The sequence below is a fragment of the Zingiber officinale genome, unplaced genomic scaffold (assembly GCF_018446385.1).
Source record: "Zingiber officinale cultivar Zhangliang unplaced genomic scaffold, Zo_v1.1 ctg222, whole genome shotgun sequence".
Lineage (NCBI taxonomy): Eukaryota > Viridiplantae > Streptophyta > Magnoliopsida > Zingiberales > Zingiberaceae > Zingiber > Zingiber officinale.
The window spans coordinates 848318-866436 of NW_024589898.1; the positions used below are offsets into that span (position 1 = coordinate 848318).

The 18119-nt window shown below is 39.1% G+C and overlaps 2 protein-coding genes across 2 annotated transcripts; both read left to right on the forward strand.

Annotated features, from left to right (window-relative positions):
• Window positions 1-147: 147 nt before the first annotated feature.
• On the forward strand, window positions 148-2094 carry LOC122036838 (pentatricopeptide repeat-containing protein At1g08070, chloroplastic-like). The gene has a single exon (XM_042596258.1). It carries the CDS (start codon window positions 148-150, stop codon window positions 2092-2094), a length of 1947 nt encoding a protein of 648 aa, XP_042452192.1.
• A 1835-nt stretch (window positions 2095-3929) lies between these two features.
• On the forward strand, window positions 3930-14307 carry LOC122036851 (choline/ethanolaminephosphotransferase 1-like). Its single transcript, XM_042596268.1, has 19 exons — window positions 3930-4113; window positions 4389-4525; window positions 5059-5068; window positions 5177-5227; window positions 6088-6165; window positions 10143-10218; window positions 10301-10323; window positions 10421-10521; window positions 11160-11254; window positions 11400-11468; window positions 11899-11968; window positions 12325-12388; window positions 12480-12520; window positions 12603-12687; window positions 12939-13001; window positions 13169-13227; window positions 13297-13349; window positions 13688-13760; window positions 13846-14307. The coding sequence occupies exons 2-19, from the start codon at window positions 4389-4391 to the stop codon at window positions 13865-13867; spliced, it is 1170 nt and encodes a 389-aa protein (XP_042452202.1). The 5' UTR covers window positions 3930-4113; the 3' UTR covers window positions 13868-14307.
• Window positions 14308-18119: the final 3812 nt, after the last annotated feature.

Sequence of the window (18119 nt, forward strand, 5' to 3'; positions counted from 1 at the left end):
ACTGAATTATTTGGAATGTTTTATGCATATTAAAATAAATTATATTAGATGCCGACATTAAATGATAATATTAAAATATATAATTTAAATCAATTCAAATTTTTATGCATAAAAGTAGTGAATGTGTCGGCCCGCAGGCAATCAGCCATGGCGGATATCGTCGTCTTATCCTATTTTAGGCCGCCGCCTTCCCCGTCAACGGGAAGCAATGACCTCCACCACTCCATCTCCCTCCTACTCCGTCGCAACCTCTCCGTTCTCCACCTGAAACAAATCCAAGCTCAGCTCTTCCGCCGCTCCCTCCACGACGACCGCATCCTCCTCACCCAGCTCGTCTCCGGCTGCTCCTCCGCCGGAGCCCCAGCCTACGCGACGCGCCTTTTCCTCTCCCTCCCCGAACCCGACCTCGTCCTCCTCAATGCCATGCTCCGGGCTTATACCCTCAACTCTCTCCACCGCCAAGCCGTCGCCTTTTACGTTCGCGATGTCCTCGGCCGAGGCTTCGCCCCTGATCGCTTTACCTTCCCTTACGTCCTCAAGGCCTGCGCCGCGCTCAGAGATTTGAGCCTCGGACGGCAGATCCACGGAAGCTTGGTGAAGCTTCGAGAGACGTCCGTCCATGTTATCGCGCTGAATTCGCTGGTCGACATGTACTTCAAGTGCCGCGAGAACGAAGCTGCTCGGAAGGTTTTCCAGGCTATCGAAGAACCTAATTCGACTTCTTGGAACATGTTGATGACGGGTCTTCTGAACTCTGGCGATGTCAACCATGCACGACACTTGTTCGATCAAATGCCTCGCAGAGACGTGGTTTCTTGGAACTCTCTGTTGAGTGCTTATGCCTGGGCAGGGGATATGAACACAGTTCAAGAACTATTCGATGAAATGCCTGAGAGGGATTCAGTCTCCTGGAATGTTTTGATTGCTGGATACACTGAGAATGGGCAAAATGATAAAGCATTGTCGATTTTTGAACAGATGATCACTGCTGGATTCAGACCTGATAATGCTACATTGTTGTCTGCTGCATCTGCTTGCACTGGTGCATGCTCGGTCAGTGAGAATGTGCTCAATCATGTTATTAGCTGTTTGAAGTCTGCAAATTCGGCGTCTGTTTCAACTGCTCTGCTGAGTCTCTGTGCTAAAGTTGGCAGGGTTGATGAGGCTCGATCAGTATTTGAGCAGATTCCAGAGAAGGATCTCGTAGCATGGAATGCAATGATAGCTGCCTATGCTCAGAATCAGAGACCAGTTGAGGCAATTGAGTTGTTTAAATTGATGCAGGGATGCAGTTTGCAAGTTGGAGTCATGCCCGATAGTGTGACGATGATTAGTTTAATCAATTGTTGTGCTCAAATTGGCATCTTAAGTCTTGGTGAATGGATTCATGCTTACATCAGGCGGAATGGAATAGAATGCAACACCATTTTAAGCACTGCTCTGATTGATATGTATGCAAACTGCGGAGACATAGACCGATCTCAACATCTGTTTTCAGATATGCCTGAGAAAGACTTGGCCACTTGGAATGCAATGATTAAGGGGCTCGCTATTCATGGGCGAGGTCTGGAGGCTCTCGAACTGTTCTCTTCTATGGAAAATCATGGGCCAGTTCCTAATGAAGTAACCTTTATTGGCCTACTGACTGCCTGCAGTCATGGAGGACTTATTGCGGAGGGACTGAAACTTCTTGAACTGTTACAGAAAAGGTATGGTCTTGTTCCGTGCATTGAGCACTATGGTAGTGTAGTTGATTTGTTAGGTCGGGCAGGAAAACTAAGTGAAGCATATGAACTCATCGAGAACATGCCTATTAAGCCTGATGTTGTTGTCTGGAGTTCCTTGTTGAGCGCATGCCAATCATATCGAAATGTCGAACTAGCAGAGAAGGCGGCACAAAAGGTTATTGAATTAGACCCAGGAAATGATAGTCACTATGTCCTTCTCTCTAATGTGTATGCCTCAAGAGGGAAATGGACAGAAGCCGCACAGGTGAGGGCACTGATGAAGGCATGCCGAGTGCAAAAGAAGCCAGGATGCAGTGCAGTGGAGTTGGACGGTGTCGTTCATGAATTCGAAGCAAGTGACCAGTGACACCCAAGATCCAAAGAGATCTACAAAGCTTGGGACAAATTGGCAAAGCATGTCAAGAAGGTTAGATATGAAGCAGACAAGGGAAAGGTTATGAGAAACCTGAATGAGAAGAACAAGGAAGAGGCTCTTCACCGACACATTGAAAAGTTGGCCTTGGATTTGCTGTAATTAGTTCAGAAGCAAGATCACAAGTGAGAATAGTTAAGAATTTGAGAATTTGCAGTGATTGTCACAGGGCTTTGCAATTGGTATCTGAGCTTGAAAAGTCAGAAATAACAGTTTGAGACTGAACATTATTTCATCATTTCAGCACTGGGTTTTGTTTGTGCGGAGATTTTCGGTGACAGGGAGGTTTGTGCACAAGGCTCCCTTCAAGAGAATTCATGTTTTGCAACTTGAAAGGATGGTTATTTTTTGCATGGAATTTAAAGCTTTCGGTACTCCCTTGCTGTCTTCAGCAATAGGTTGGCAAATCTTCGGCGGAGAACCGACTTTGATCAAAAAAAGAAAGAGAGGAAAAAATAGGGAAAGAAAACCCATCTACCATCTTTACTTCAAGCACAAGTGACTTCATGTTTATTAATTACCTCTTTTGTAAATCTCTTCTAACATACTGTGATATAATGTGCAGATTGATGATTATATTACTGTCTGCCCTTATGCATTCCAATACCATATTGGATGAACTGAGGTCAGTCATCCATTTACATTAACTTTTAGCCTGTGTTTTGTTCAGATTGTTTGTTGTTGGAAACTGGATATGAATAATACAAATGATCTGTAAAGTATTTTCTGAGATAAACTCTCACAGAAAACTGATAATTTCCCTCATTAGCTTTGGCACAAGGCAAGTAGCTTAAAAAATTAGTAGAATATGGAATAGAACACAGAGGGAATCCAATTCCATAAAACAAAGGGCATATCCTTTGAGCTGAGCATCTTCTAATGTGATATTGTGGTCTCAGAAATAAAGCTAAATTAATTAATGGAAATCCGGAACCACTTTTGATCGCTTGCCATAAAGTAAACAGATACAGGGATTAAGCTTATCCTGAGATTAAGATCTAGAATAAATATTTAGTTTAACTTCTTCTTTTTACGAATTCCAGAAAAGAAATTTTAGCAATTTTTTTAGAACGTACCCTATTACTCTGAATTTAATGTATATTTTTATTTGTTGAGTTTAAATTATGATGATTAAAGTGCTGCCTTATTTACTCCTGAGAATCTGTACCGTGTCTAAGCTTGACAGGAGAATCCTTCGCGTCTGATTTTTTTATGCCGTCTGTTTTATTCGGGAAAAAGGCATTTTATTTTAAACAATATCAAAGAGGCCCCCCTTATCTTAAAATTACTCTTTTCATCCTTCTTTTTGTAAAACTTTTAAATAATATTTGATTAGTTTTAACTTTTAATTAAATTATAATATTTTTTTATTAATATGTGATCCTTCTAAGTATATTTCCATTTTTCCCCCTCATACTTTTGATTAAATTTTTCCCAAAAATATGGGATTTTTTTCTTAGTTTGCCCTGAATTTAGCTTAATTTTCAACATGCCCTCCGATGTTTCAAATTTTGACATACCGCTTGAAGGCTTTCAAAATCTCATCCTAATTATTAACATTTTTATTAATATTTTTTTTTACAAGTGAGTGGTTAAGAGATGTGAAACAACTATTTAATAAAATATTTTTGGTGAGCAGGGGTGAATAATAAAATCTCTGTATGAAATTTGAGAATTTTAAAACTATGAGGGATGTATTTATAAAAACATAAAATCTAGATTAAAACTTCCCTCATTATTTAAATCATCAATAGCATATAGGCATAGTTGATTTGTTATTAACCATTCTTTACGTTCCATCACCTCGCTCGTTGTTGTCGCAGCGTCGTTCCCGATCTTTCTGTCGCGCCCTTTGCTAGGGCGCCGCCGCCATCAGGGAAGCAGAAGAAAGGCGAAAGGTCGAAGCTTCGCCGCTCTTCGTCAACATCCCTACTCGCCTGATCTGATCCCGGTGTATAAATTTCTACCTTTCTCTTCTTCACCCCTGCTGTTCATCTCGTCTTCTATTTCTGTCTGCGTTCGTTGGTTATTGTTTTTTTCTGCTCCCATTTTGGGTACGATTTCGCTTGGCTACGCCTTTTCAAGGGATTGCGAAAAAGTTGGGAGCTTGGGTTGAATCGCCTGCTATTTGATTTTTTTTTAATATTGTTTGAGGATTTGGGATTGCTACGATCTTCGTACCGTTTGTCGTTTGATAATAATTTTCTCGTGCGCGGTGAATATGACAGATGGGGTACATCGGGCAACATGGAGTGGCGACGCTTCACAAGTACAAGTACAGCGGCGTGGACCACTCCCTGGTAGCGAAGTACATCTTGCAGCCCTTTTGGACCCGCTGCGTGACGTTTTTCCCTCTTTGGATGCCGTAAGTTCTCTGCTTCACCTGCTAATTGGCATTTATCTGTTACCTACCTAGTTTCCAGACCAAGAACTTACATTATAGTTTTTTTTTTCTAGATTAAGCTGTAATTCTAGTTCTTGTTAGTTTGAAAATTTTAACATCTCTTAATTCGTTAGTTTTTGTTTTAGGATGATAATCTAGTAATCTTTATAGTTAGTCAATCCATGATGATCCTTCCTTGGAGTCATTCACTCGTACTATTTTATTCAAATATTTTGTTGAACACCTTGAAAATCCTGAAGCCCTTTAGTAAGAAGGATAGATGATTAAGTAGGAAAAACGAATACTAAATATCTGTACAATTTACAATAATTATTCCTGTATTTTGTTCTTGGATATTGTGAGTGAATTTTCCACTTTATTTGATTATATTTTCTTTCTAATGCTTGTATCAGAAACAATTACGTTGCTGTAAAATTTTAACTTTGTATGAATTTTGAATATTAATGTGACTTATTGCGTCTATTTTATCTTTTCATATCGGGATGCTTTTCCAGACCAAACATGGTAAGAGGACAACTGACTGTACTTGATCTTTTTTATTTTTATTTTGGGATTTCAGATCCTTCCTTTCTTTCTTGCTAAAGGACTGTAACTCTGCTATATGTTCTTCAGATAACTCTTACAGGATTTTTGTTTCTAATGTTATCTGCACTTCTTGGTTATGTAAGTGAAGATCACCTAATTCCCCTTTTGGTCCTTGTTCATCGTTTCAGTTCTGTTAATGTTATAACTTTTAACTATTTATTTTGTTTGATAATTATTTCTCATCAGAAATTTGCATCATCCAAGGAATCTGCTAGCCGAACCATGATATTTTGTGAGGGCTTGAATAAATTTGTGTTAGAACTTATAATGTACAGATCATATATTTAGATTGACTTTATGAATAATTATACCAGTACACACAAAACTGGGTCATTGAAAAACATGAAGAAGTTGACCTGAACCTCTTGTCTAGGTATTCTTATATTCAATGGTGTTAACTTTTATCTTCCAATGCCACATTGATTAATTTATGTTTTCTACTAAGGTTATGATGCTTTCACATAACCACTAAGGTTCCAATCCCACATACCTTGTCTGCTGGTTTTTAAATAGATAAGAGGGAGGTAGATCGTTTTCCCTGTTGTTCATCAGTTGCCTCTGCTTTTAAAGAAGACGGAAAAAGAACCAGTATTTCTTTATTAGTTTAAGCTTGTAGGTAGATGTTTCACAAGAGTTGATTCTTGCAACTACTATGTTTATATTACTACATAGCTTAATTATCAGTTTTCTTGTCAAATTTGTTTCACATTCTTATCATCTGCTTATGGTTATCATTATACCTGCACCCTATGTTGATAGTTATTTGTTCATCATGTCAACTAATTATTTTCTGTGTGTGAATTCTGCTTTGCCTTTGCGCTGGGCACCGTAACTACTCTGGAATCTGGACTTATGTCTATATCTTTTTCTGTATCCAGCTTATGCATTATTTTGTTATCTTTGTTCAATATTTTACATGTTTGTGCTATTGTTCACAGATATATTCACCTCGTCTTGATACTGCTCCACCAAGATGGGTGCATCTTGCCCATGGTTTACTTCTGTTTCTATATCAGGTATCTTTTTTTTAGAATTATTGTGACAGTATGCATGTGCGTGTCAAATTCTGCAATTCATCGTAAAATTGTGCAAGTGATATCAGTTAAGCAGCTTCTCTATGGTTACCTTATGTGCCTAATAGAAGATAAAGGCAAGGATTCTTTCTGGCATTTCTTGGTATGTCAGGCACATACTTTGCTATGTTGCTTGTGCGACAACAAAACAAAGAGTAAAAAAAGAGATAAAAATGATTCGAGTAATAAGTTAAGCATCTTTAAGAATTTCCATATCAGTTACTTTTCACTAGCATTGTTGAACTTTGAGAATTTCACCAAGATTGTTCATTGAAACCTATAATTCTACCTTCTTTTTTTTTTTTTTTACTTTTGGGCCAAGTCTTTTCTGTTTTATGTGTTGACTTTGGAATCAATTTATGCTTGTATTTGTTTTGTCAATATCTTCTTTCTGAAGTGAATTTTGCAATTCTATGTGCTTCTAAGAGAACTGTTATTGCATCTTGTTAGTGACTTTCATAATTACCTCTTTTCACTTATGCTTTGTTTACCCAAAGGATGAATTAGAGAAACGATTTACTGCAGGAGACTCAAGATACTTTTCTCCATTTACTTACGCAAAATTAGGGAACAAATGGAATTAAAATATGTTGGTTGATCAAATTTGGACCAATTTTTCACCCACCTGAAATATGGGAAATGGAGTTCTTTTTCCTCCCAAGCAAAGCTCTCTGGTGAATCAACAATAGCCAACAACGAGCTTGTGGCCTAGCTGCAAGCTTGCAAGTTTGCGAATGCTAGCTTGTGGCCCGGACCTAGCTGCAATCTGGTGGCCAAGTCACGGAGTCCCTTCTTTCCCTTTCCCATTCCACGCCTCTTCTTTTTCCCTCTTTCTCTCTTTTTTTCCTTTTCTTTTCCATGGTGGACGTGTTTCAATGGAGGTAGTAGATATGATGATTAGGAGGAGAATTAGTATTTTGTGTGTACAAGAGACAAAATGGGTAGGCGAGAAGACTAAGATGATAGAAAATTTAGATTTTAAGTTATGGTACACAGGAAAGAGTAAAACAAGAAATGAAGTGGGTATTATTATAGATAGTTCGTTAAAGGATGAATTTGTAGGAGTAGTTAGAAAAGGAGATTAAATTATAGCCATTAAAATAATAGTGGTGAACGAAATTATGAGCATAATTAGCTTATGTGCACCACAAGTAGGATTAGATGAAGTTACCAAATTAAAGTTTTGGGACAACTTAGATGAAGTATTATAAAACATTCTGCCAAATGAAATGATTTTAATAGAAGGTGATCTAAATGGGCATGTCAGAGTGAAAAATGAGGAATATGAGAGGGTACAAGGGGGTTATGAGTTTGGAATTAGAAATGAAGAAGGGAAAACTATATTAGATTTTACGATAGCATATGATCTTATATTAGCTAATACATTTTTTAAGAAACGAGAAGAGCATTTAGTCACGTTCAAAAGTGGGAATAATAAATTGCAAATTGACTTTCTTATGGTTAGGAAGAAAGAAAAATTTGTAAAGATTGCTAGGTCATCCTTGAGAAAGCTTACCTACCCAACATAGATTAGTAATGTTGGATATACACAAGGATAGGAAGTAAAATATATTTAAGGAGAAGGTAGGAGTACAAGTATTAGGTGAAATATATGGCGACTCTAATACGACATAAGATAAGATGATATTAAAGTTGAAAATAGTATCTAAGAGTGTACACAAAGGGACATGCACTACTAAATAAGGAATCTTGGTGGTGGAATGAGAAAGTACAAGAAAAAGTGAAGGAAAAACAAACAATTTATAAGGAATTATATATTTATAAGAACGAGAAAAATTTTAAAAAATATGCAATAGTCAATAAAGAGGCTAAGAAAGTAGCAAATGAAGCGAAACTTTTAAACAATTATATCAAAAATTGGATTAAAAAAATGGGAAAGAGACATTTATATAATAGTTTAAGGAAGACAAGAGATATTTTTCAAATAAAATGTATTAAAGATGAATGTAATAGGATATTGATAAACGATGGAGAAATAAAAGAGCATTGAAGAGGTATTTTCATCAACTTTTTAATAATAGTTTAGGTGAGTAACTTAACTTAGGTAATTTAAGTAGGTCAAATGAATATAGAAATTTAAATTTTATCATAGAATTCAAACTTCATTTGAACAAATTTTAAATGGGATGCACAATGGAAAAGCCGTTGGATCTGATGATATTCCAATATAGGTATGAAAGTGCATAGGGAAACAAGGTATTGAATGACTTACAAAATTATTTAACATAATATTAAAAAAGGAAAAAAATGGTTTGATCAATGGAGGGTAAGTATTCTAGTTCTTTTATATAAGAATAAGGGAGACGTACAAAATTGTGCAAACTATAGGGGTATTAAACTAACGAGTCATACCATAAAACTTTGGGAAAAGTCATAGGAAAAAGATTGAGACCATGGTGATTGAAATTAATTTGGGTTCATGCCGGGAAGGTCGACAATAGAAGCTATACATTTTCTTAGACAACTAATTGAAAAATATCGAGAGCAAAAATAAGATCTATACATGATATTCATTGACTTAGAAAAAGATTATAATAGAGTTTCAAGAGAAATTATATGGAGAATTAAAAGAAGTGCTAGCGTAACATATATTGAACTAATTAAGGATATGTACGAGGATGTAACAACCAAAGTAAAGACTTCAGGCGGAGTAATTGAAATATTTCCAAAAGATAGTGTTACATCAAGGATAAACTCTAAGTCTCTATCTTTTTACACTAAATATGAACGAACTTGCTACACACATTCAAGACAGTATCGTGGTGTATGTTGTTTGCAAATGATATTGTTTTAATAGATGAAACACGTGAAGGAGTAAATGCTAAATTAGAATCTTGGTGGCATATATTAGAAGGAAAGGTTTTAGACTTAGTAGAATAAAGGTAGAATATATGGAATTTAAGTTTAGCAATATTAGACGTTATGAGATAATTGTTAAGATAGGAGATGATGAGTTCCCCGAAATCGAGAGCTTTAAATATTTAGGATCATTTTTATAAAACGATAGAGGGATTGAGAGATGCCTTACATAGAATACAAGCAGGATAGTTGAAATGGAGGAGAGCGTCGAGTGTTTTTTTTAACGTAAAGTACCTCTAAAGTTTAAAGAAAAGTTTTAGAAAATCGCAGTTAGACCTGCTATGTTATATGGAGTTAAATATTTGGTTATGATTCGAGCACATAAGCAGAAGATGAAAGTTGTAGAGATGAGGATGTTAAGTTGGATGTGTGGATATATGAGTATGGACAGACTAAGAAATGAGAACATTAGAGAGAAAGTCGGAGTTACATCTATTGAGGGAAAACTCCGAGAGACGTTTAAGATGGTACGGACATGCACTTAGACGACCAATAAATGCTCCAGTTAAGCGATGTGAAATTATGGCAAACATATATCAAACTAGGAAGACGAAGACAAAAAAAGATTTGGTTTGCAACAATAAAATAAGATAAAATTTATTTAAGTATAGATGATGATATAGTGGATATAGAGCTCAATGTGGTAAAAGAATCCATATAGCTGACCCTACCTAGTGGGATAAGGCTTGGTTGTTGGTGGTGGTGGACGTGTTTCCATAGGTGATTTTTCCCCCTCTATCCACTCTCTCCCTCTCTCTCCCTCTCCCTCTATGGGGTAAACAGAGCATTAGATCCAATTTTTTATGCATAATATTTTGTGGGCCTATTGTGGAGACTAATAAGCTACTCCAATTGGAAGTTGCTAATGTTCTCAATTGATTTTGTCATTGTAGGACTGTTTTGCCATTACTGTGTTGATTTGATTGTGCCTTTCATTTGATGCTTGTATGCCTACTTTTATATTTTTTCTTCTTCACTTGTGGCTTATAGTATTCTTGCTTTCAACTAACTTCACATGCCAAAATATTTTTCGGTTCCAGACTTTTGATGCTGTTGATGGTAAACAAGCTAGGCGTACCAATTCATCTAGTCCTCTGGGTGAACTTTTTGATCATGGTATTTATTCTACCAGAATGGTTAACCTGGTTAATTTATGATTTGTTCTTATTCTTAATACTTTAAAACTATGTGATTGCAGGATGTGATGCACTTGCATGTGCTGTATGCTCTCTCATCTCATCTTTTTTATGTTAACCTATAGTCTTTGTATTATGTTATCATTTGTGATCTTCAATTTTTCTTTTATTTTTCTCACTAGTTTGAAGCCTTGGCATTTGGGAGCACTATTATGTGTGGCAGGTCAACTTTCTGGTTTTGGGTGATTGCAGCTATTCCATTTTACTTTGCAACATGGGAACAGTGGGTTCTTCTTCTTAGATCTTGATATTCATTCATTTGTTTTTTTATAGTTAAGATTGTTTTTTGGTACTTTCTGAAGTATTCCTTTATTTGGCCATCATTTCCTTTAATCATGCCTTACATTTTGTATGGTACCTATGGTGGATTGCTTAATGAAAATAATCTCAATTTGATGTCATTTGATACCTAATTTGCTTGTGTTTCTTTTTCATAAGCACGTTTGACTAACACTGAATCGCATGAATTGTATTGGTTGATTATGAAACTTCATGACTATCAGCCAGTTAATGTCTCAGGTTAAAACTTGCGTCATATTTTGAAATATTCAGCTTAAAACGTTCATCATGCAGCAGCTATCTGAGACAAGAAAGTATATTTTGCATTAGTAGAAGAATCAGATCTAAATATATATGGGTGTTTGTTTACAACAAAACAGATCTGCTTTGATGCTTATTAGCTATGTTTGATGATATGTTGGACCTCATTAAATATGTTTGGCAAATTGGCTTTTGTCATAAATGGTTGTCTCGGTTTCAGGTGATCTTTACGTCTAGCTATTGTAGAATGTGGTTTTATTGCTATTATTATGTTTGATAGCGGTTCATTTATTGATTTTTTTTTAATTTTTATTTTACCAGCTTCTTTACAAATACACTCATCCTTCCTATACTTAATGGGCCTACCGAAGGCCTCATGCTTATCTATGTTTGCCACTGGCTGACATTCTTTTTGGGTACGTGAACTTTGAATTCCTTTTGCACTGACAGAAAATATTAGTCTTCTGCCTTTTTCTCAGTTCATTTGTTAGCCACTTCTTTTGTGTTGGACTGATCATCTTTTTTCAAAATGCTGCTGTGTTCGTTTTCCTTTGTGTACAGGAGCTGAGTGGTGGGCACAGGATTTCCGAAAGTCAATTCCTCTTTTTGGTTGGGTGCCATTTCTTCCTGGTAAAGCTGACACCATTACATTTTTAAAAGTTTTTTTTTTTTGAAGAATTTTCAGAAAAAAAATTCCCTTGAATTCTGTAATATCATAAGGGTCTAAGTTATTACTTATTATTTAAAATTTACTCTAGTTCTTCAAACATAGGAATAAAGGCCTCGAAAGCTGTTATGATAAGTATCTAAGCAGATTAAGTATTTGTTGACAAAAGCCATTTTGCTTGGTTGATTCTTTCAAACATCAAGCTGTTATGTGTGAGTTTTCTTAATAAGTCCAATTGAGCTTTAAAGACTTTTACTGGGAGCTTCTTTGAGAGATTTTTTTGGGAATTTCTGATACTTTATTAAATATGTTTTTTCCTAAAAGTTTATAATACAACTTATACCTTGTGATATCTGAATTAAGACTTATTTTGCTACTTGCTGGTATAACCAGAGATCCCAGTGTATGTCATTGTGCTAGTTCTGATGATTGCTTTTGCTGTGGTTCCTACTCTCAGTTCCAAGTAAGTATCCCTTTCTCTTGTGTTTTTTCTTCTTCTACCTTAGTAATCTTAGGCTTTAACTTTGCTGACAAATATATCTTCCACCATGATACAAGCTATTGTTTTAATTTGAGTAGCCTAATTGAAGCCATTTTCTGTTTAGTGTGAGGTTCAGATAGCTTTTTTTTCTTTCTATTTCTGTGATGCACTTAAAACATATCCAGAAAGACTTGCATGGAGAAGATGCATATAGTTTTGGTGCTTTCCTCTTTTCTTTTCAACAGGAACTATCCCTAGAAGTTTCAAGAAATCAATTCAATTTCTCTTTTGCTATTTAAGCAAATAGCTGCAAAATTAACTTCACTTCTATTTGGCAGCATTAGCAATGTCCAGAAGGTTGTCCAAGCAAAAAAAGGAAGCATGATTTTGGCCTTAGCTATGGTAATTCATTCAGTTCTAAATCATGGATGTACATCAATACTTGATGAACTTGCTTTTGGGGGTTGAATAATGTGGTTTCTTTTATTGACAGCTATTTCCTTTTGGTGTACTCATGGCTGGAGTTCTTATCTGGTTTGTATACGTTAGTACTTAGTTGATTGTTTTACGAGATGTAGTTTTAGTGTGTCATGATACCATTCTATTATGATCTCAGGTCATATTTGTCGCCTTCCGACATTATGCGTAATTATCCTCATTTACTTGTAACTGGAACTGGATTTGCATTCGGATTTCTAGTGGTAAGCATACTAACAATTTACAGGCTTTTGAACGTATTGTGTGTAACTGTGTGCATGCAACTTTTGTTTCCTAGGAGGTGATTGCTATGACATTAACATCGATGTCATATATGCTGTAAAAAAATTTGTCATCATTTTGTGGTCTTGATTTTATTCTACTTCTTAGTAAATAATTTATTGTAAGTTTCATGAAAGCTATGCTTCAGTTTTGTTAGCATGGAACTTGGAAACTAATATCAATGTTTTGACAGGGAAGAATGATCCTTGCTCACCTCTGTGATGAACCCAAAGGTTTAAAAACTGGAATGTGCATGGTATCTACTTATTCCATCATGCATATTTACAGATTTTATAGATCTCGCACTTGAGCGCTTGAAATCTTCACCTTTGCATTCATTAACCTTGAGGAAATTGTTGGTAGCGAAAGCAAAGTACTATAAGTTGTCGTATAGTTATTAACTCTATCTCTCTCCCTTAACAGTCCCTGCTGTTTCTTCCACTTGCCATAGCGAATGCTCTCACTGCCAAACTCAACGATGGGTATGTATATACTTTAGGACCGCTAGATTTCATAATTATTGTGTTTTCAAATTTTTTTCTTGCCTGCAGAGCTCCTCTGGTCGATGAACAAGTGGTTCTTGTTTTCTACTGTCTATTCACAGGTAACTACTATCACTAATAGATTAATTCTTGTTAATGTCTTCGCTCTGATAAAGCTTAACAATGTGAAATATTTCTTATGACATTGTGACTTTGGTCTTTGTGTTGTTTCTTCTCCTGTTGTTGGTTTAGGATTAAAAATAGCAATTCGTCTTTTAGTCTGTAAAAATTAAAACAATGTGCATCTTGAAACTATGGAGTATTTTTATTCGAGTCAATTTACCCCCTTAATCCCCCTGCCCATAGCCTTCCACATTCAACGGCTAATCTTCTTAGTTTCAATACCTTTATGAACATCATCTGATGCCATAAAAAATTGTTTCATTTCTTGTATAACCAGTGTCGCTTTATCTGCACTTTGCAACCTCTGTCATTCATGAGATCACAAGCGCGCTTGGCATTTACTGCTTCAGGTTTGCTACGCCTCCCTTTCAATTTCTCTCTCCATTCACTAACACATCCGCAAGAGCATGTAACTATGACTTTGAACAACAACAGGATAACCAGGAAAGAAGCTTAAGCAATTCAACACGCAGTTTGAGTTTCCATCATGACACAACCTGATATTTTGTCAACTTGTTTCGTTTACTTCGTGGAGATTTGGAGCAACTGAAGCAAGATTTGAGTTGAACTAGGGAATATTACCACTGTTTTTGTATGTTTCCGACTGCAAAGTCTCAGAAGCTAATATTACGATTGATTGTCCACACCTTTGATTGAGGGGTCAAATAAACTCTTTAATTTAGAAGTATTTGAAGAACAGATAGATGCTGATGCAGATTGGATGTCGTGCAAGTAAATTATTTGGTGTAGGATTTGATGATGATTCAATATCATAGATTTTGTCCAGTTTAGTGTTCAGATTTCGTTATTTTTGTCAACCGGGCTTCCAAGTATAAGTCTGTATCAGATGAACCTTTTTATATTATTTGGTATTGAAGAGTAATTTGAGATTTGTTATCCTGTATTTTAACTATTTCTTAATGCTCTCGGGAATTTTAAAATTGTGAAAATATTTTGAATTTTTAAATTATTATTATTTGATCCCTTGCAAAGGATATAATTTGAAATTCAAGACTCGTTTTGAAAAAGAGGTAAATATTGATACGGTTGTAGATGAGTTAAGTGGGTTTAGTTTTGTAGTAAGATAATTGAGCCAAGTTGAAGTTAAAATGAATCAAATTGTTGAAATGGTTGTTTAAGTTTGTTTTGATTTTGTTTTTTAGAGCTTGCAAGTTTGTTTGAAATGGTTTTTAACTTGGCTGATTAATTATTAAATTTGATAATATAAATTTATTTATTTATTTTATTTATTATATCTGATCCTGTCCGAACCAGAAGTCAACAGACGCTGGGCACGTGACGCTCCAAGGCTCGCTGATGTAGGTCTTCAACTAGTGTCGAGATGCTCCGGCTATCCTGCACAGAAGTCGAGCCGGGAAGGGGATTCCCAGCGACGACCCTCCGACGCTCAAGTCAGGTAAATCACGATGAACAAGGTGGCTCCAGAAGTCTCAGAGTACATACCAGAATCCCCTGTCGATGAAACCTGAGGTTCTTTATATAGAGCTGTGAAAGGTTTGGGCACGCGTACCAAGGTGCATAAGTGTCCCCTGTCCTATCCTAGGTATACGGCTGTCAGAAAGCTTACCTGTCCTTTCCTAGGTACGCGGCTGTCAGAAAGTTTACCTGACCCATATCGCTACAGTCAAAGCATGCCCTCGATGGGACAGCAGAATCCCCTGTCACAAGATTTGGAGCATGACACACACGTGAAACCTACAGGTTGTCAGAGAAAGAAATCCTCTGGCCCTTTCCTTTGCTCCAAACTTGTAGTCCGAGCGGAAAGATACCTAAACATCCGACCGGACATCCGCAGTGGTTTACTTGTGCTTTGTGGAGACTAACAAACAGGGGTGCTTTATGACTGTGATCGGTCAAAAGGTCAGCTCGGTCCATGACCTTTTTAACTGAGCGTCGGAACCCCGATTTGACAGGGTGCCTACCAACTATAAGTGCAAACCGGCCGGACCCTTCCGGGTACTCGATTCCATCGGCCGGCCGGCAGTCCAGTCGGACCGGCCATCTATGGCCGTCCGTCCGGTCGGACCACACTCTCCTCTGGGTGGGCGGCTGTTCCGGTGACTTCCACTTGGCGTTGACTTTGCAAGAGAAGGGGGGGCCCGCTCTTACTACCGGATCACTTGCCTTCCCTTCAAGTCTAGTCGAAGGAGGCGCATAGTCCGACTGACTAGTCCGAACGGCTCTTCCATGCTAATCTTCTCCGCCCGGTCAGCGGCAGAGATATCCTTGAATGAATCAATGATGGCTTTCGCCGGATCTCCTCGCGTTCTGCGCCAATCTTCGACATCAATGTCGATCATACCTTCATTAAATGCTCCGAATGATTGACTGCCACGTGGAGCAATGCCATCAGAGTACGGAGGCGGTTGCATGATATTTGGATGTGACCGAAGCAATTCGAAATAAACGGCTAGATGTATGCATTGATTCCCGTGACCTGGATCCGACGGTGGAGGCCGACCGGCCCTCACCCTATAAATTCTTCGTTTCCTTCTCGCCTTCACACGCCTCCGTTACCTCTACTGTTGCTCTCTGCGCTGTGGAGCTCCGGCGATCTTGTTGCTGCCTTCTGACGCTCTCCGGCGCCTTTCCTCGATTCATCTCCCCTCAGTAAGGTTTTAGATCTCTCCTCCTTCCTTTCCGGTATCTAATCCGTATTTCTTCCCCTAGCTCGAGTCTTTGAAATTCCATTCCTTCGTCTTTGGAACTTCCTTTTGATTTCTTCGATCATGGCCAGTTCTTCTCATCCCGAAATCCTTAGGCCCCTGGTATACTACCATGCGATCTCGTTTGAACAACGGATTTTGATATTTTGGTGACAATTTGAAATCCCGAGGATATCGAGTTCGCTAGCTGGTCCTCGGCCACCACCGCAGTGGTTTCGTGTCTTCGCGACCAATTTACATCTGCGGTTCCCGTCCATCCTTTTATAGCGGGCGTCGCAATTATTTTGGCGTGCCGCTCGGAAGTTTAGTACCAAACACCTTCGTCTCCTCTGCGGCGTTGTCGTTTTGTTCAAGATTCACAACATTCCCCTCCCGGAGGTCTTCTTTATTTCTATTATCCTAAGCAAGCCGAGGCACCTTTATGTTCCAAGCTCGGCCCGGTTCAGTCTTCTTCAATAAACTACCCACTTCCAATAAACATTGGAAGGACTATTATTTCTACCTCCGCATGCCCAACTTTCCGACCCAGTGGCAAGTCACTACCTCCCTCCCGAAGAAATTCAAGAACCGACCGGACTATCTTCACGCCACAAATGTACTACCGGTCTACGACTTGACATCAACAAGCTTCTTCACGAGGGAGTGATGTACATTTTTGGGCTGAGTCCTATACGGACCCCACTTCCGACCGGCTTCGGTAAGAACTTTGCTTTGGCACTTGCTTTAATTGCTAACTGATTTCTTTTTCTCTTCATGCAGACATCGTCATGGACTCGTGATGGCCGGCGTTCTAAAGAGAAAGGCAGAATGGAGACGCTGGGTATTCAGCCGGTCGGTTCTCACGAAGGAGAAAGCGGCACCCAGGCTGAATCGGCCGGCCTCTCAACAGCATGTGGACAGCGGCGCTACCCCCTCCAGGGAACCAACGGCCCCCGAGGAAGGGTCCGTTCGGGAGGAGGATCAGCCACTGCAAAAGAGACGCCGAGTGGAGACCCCGCTACGCTCGGCTACCTCCGCGGTCCAACCCTCTGACCGGGCCGCCTCGACTGCGAAAGGGAAGGCGGTGCCCGAGATCATCGACCGGACGCCTTGACGACGACGCTCGGTCGAGGCCACTCGTCGACACTCTCCCCCGCTCGCTTCGGTCAACGTTCGACCATCCATTCGCGGTCTTCTGCGCGATCCCGGGCGATCCCTGGTCACGGCCGCACAATATGGTTACTCTTCATCTTCCGATCAAGAGGGGCGGGGACCGTGCCCGAGCACACCGTTACTTTGAAAGGGCCCGACGCTCGGGCGCGCGTAGCTCTTATCCCTCTCCAGGACTTAGCCAACAGCGACAGGCAATCGGCTACGGGGGTAAGTTCTTCGTTGTTTTTTGTTTTTTGTTTTACCTAAAATATTTCCGCTCGGCTTCTAACAACTGCGCCTTCTCGTTTCAGAGGTGGGTGGAAGAGATAGCAGTTTCCAACCGTCTGGCTATGGCGGACGAGGAGATAAGACAACTGCGGGCGGCAGGTGGTCCGAGCGGCTCCCAAGGACCTTCCTACTCCGAGTTGCAAAAAGAGCTGAAGAAAACTCAAACTCTGCTAGCTGCTGAGCAGAAGAAAACAGCTGATCAGGCCCACGCCCTAGCCGAGTCCGAGCGACAGGTCAAGTCGCTTGACACAAAGATAACTCTGGCCACCACTCGGAAGAACACAGCCATCTCCGATCTGGAGAAGAAAAACGTGGAGGCCCGGGGCCTGGAGTTGAAGATAAAGGAGCTGACGGAGCAGCTCGACCGCGCGGCCGATGCGGAGAAGATTGAACGTCTGAATGAGGCCCTGACAAGCTCCCAGGCAACCTTCAAGGAATACCAGGATGCCGAGCCGAGCCGAGTCGCCGCTCTCCGACAAAGTTACATCCGATCGCCCGAGTTCTCGGAGAAAATTTGCGAGCGGATGTACTCGGCTTTCGACCTGGCAATTACGGCCACTATGACCTATCTGAAGTCGAAGGGCCTTCTTCCGGAGTCCACCA

Excerpts from the sequence above, each read along its gene's own strand:
- LOC122036851 (XM_042596268.1), top strand. The coding sequence starts at position 4,389 with ATGGGGTACATCGGGCAACATGGAGTGGCGACGCTTCACAAGTACAAG. Across the intron at positions 10,219-10,300 it reads GGGTGAACTTTTTGATCATG|GATGTGATGCACTTGCATGT; the intron begins GTATTTATTCTA and ends ATGTGATTGCAG. Across the intron at positions 12,389-12,479 it reads TGATTTTGGCCTTAGCTATG|CTATTTCCTTTTGGTGTACT; the intron begins GTAATTCATTCA and ends TTTTATTGACAG.
- LOC122036838 (XM_042596258.1), top strand. The coding sequence starts at position 148 with ATGGCGGATATCGTCGTCTTATCCTATTTTAGGCCGCCGCCTTCCCCG.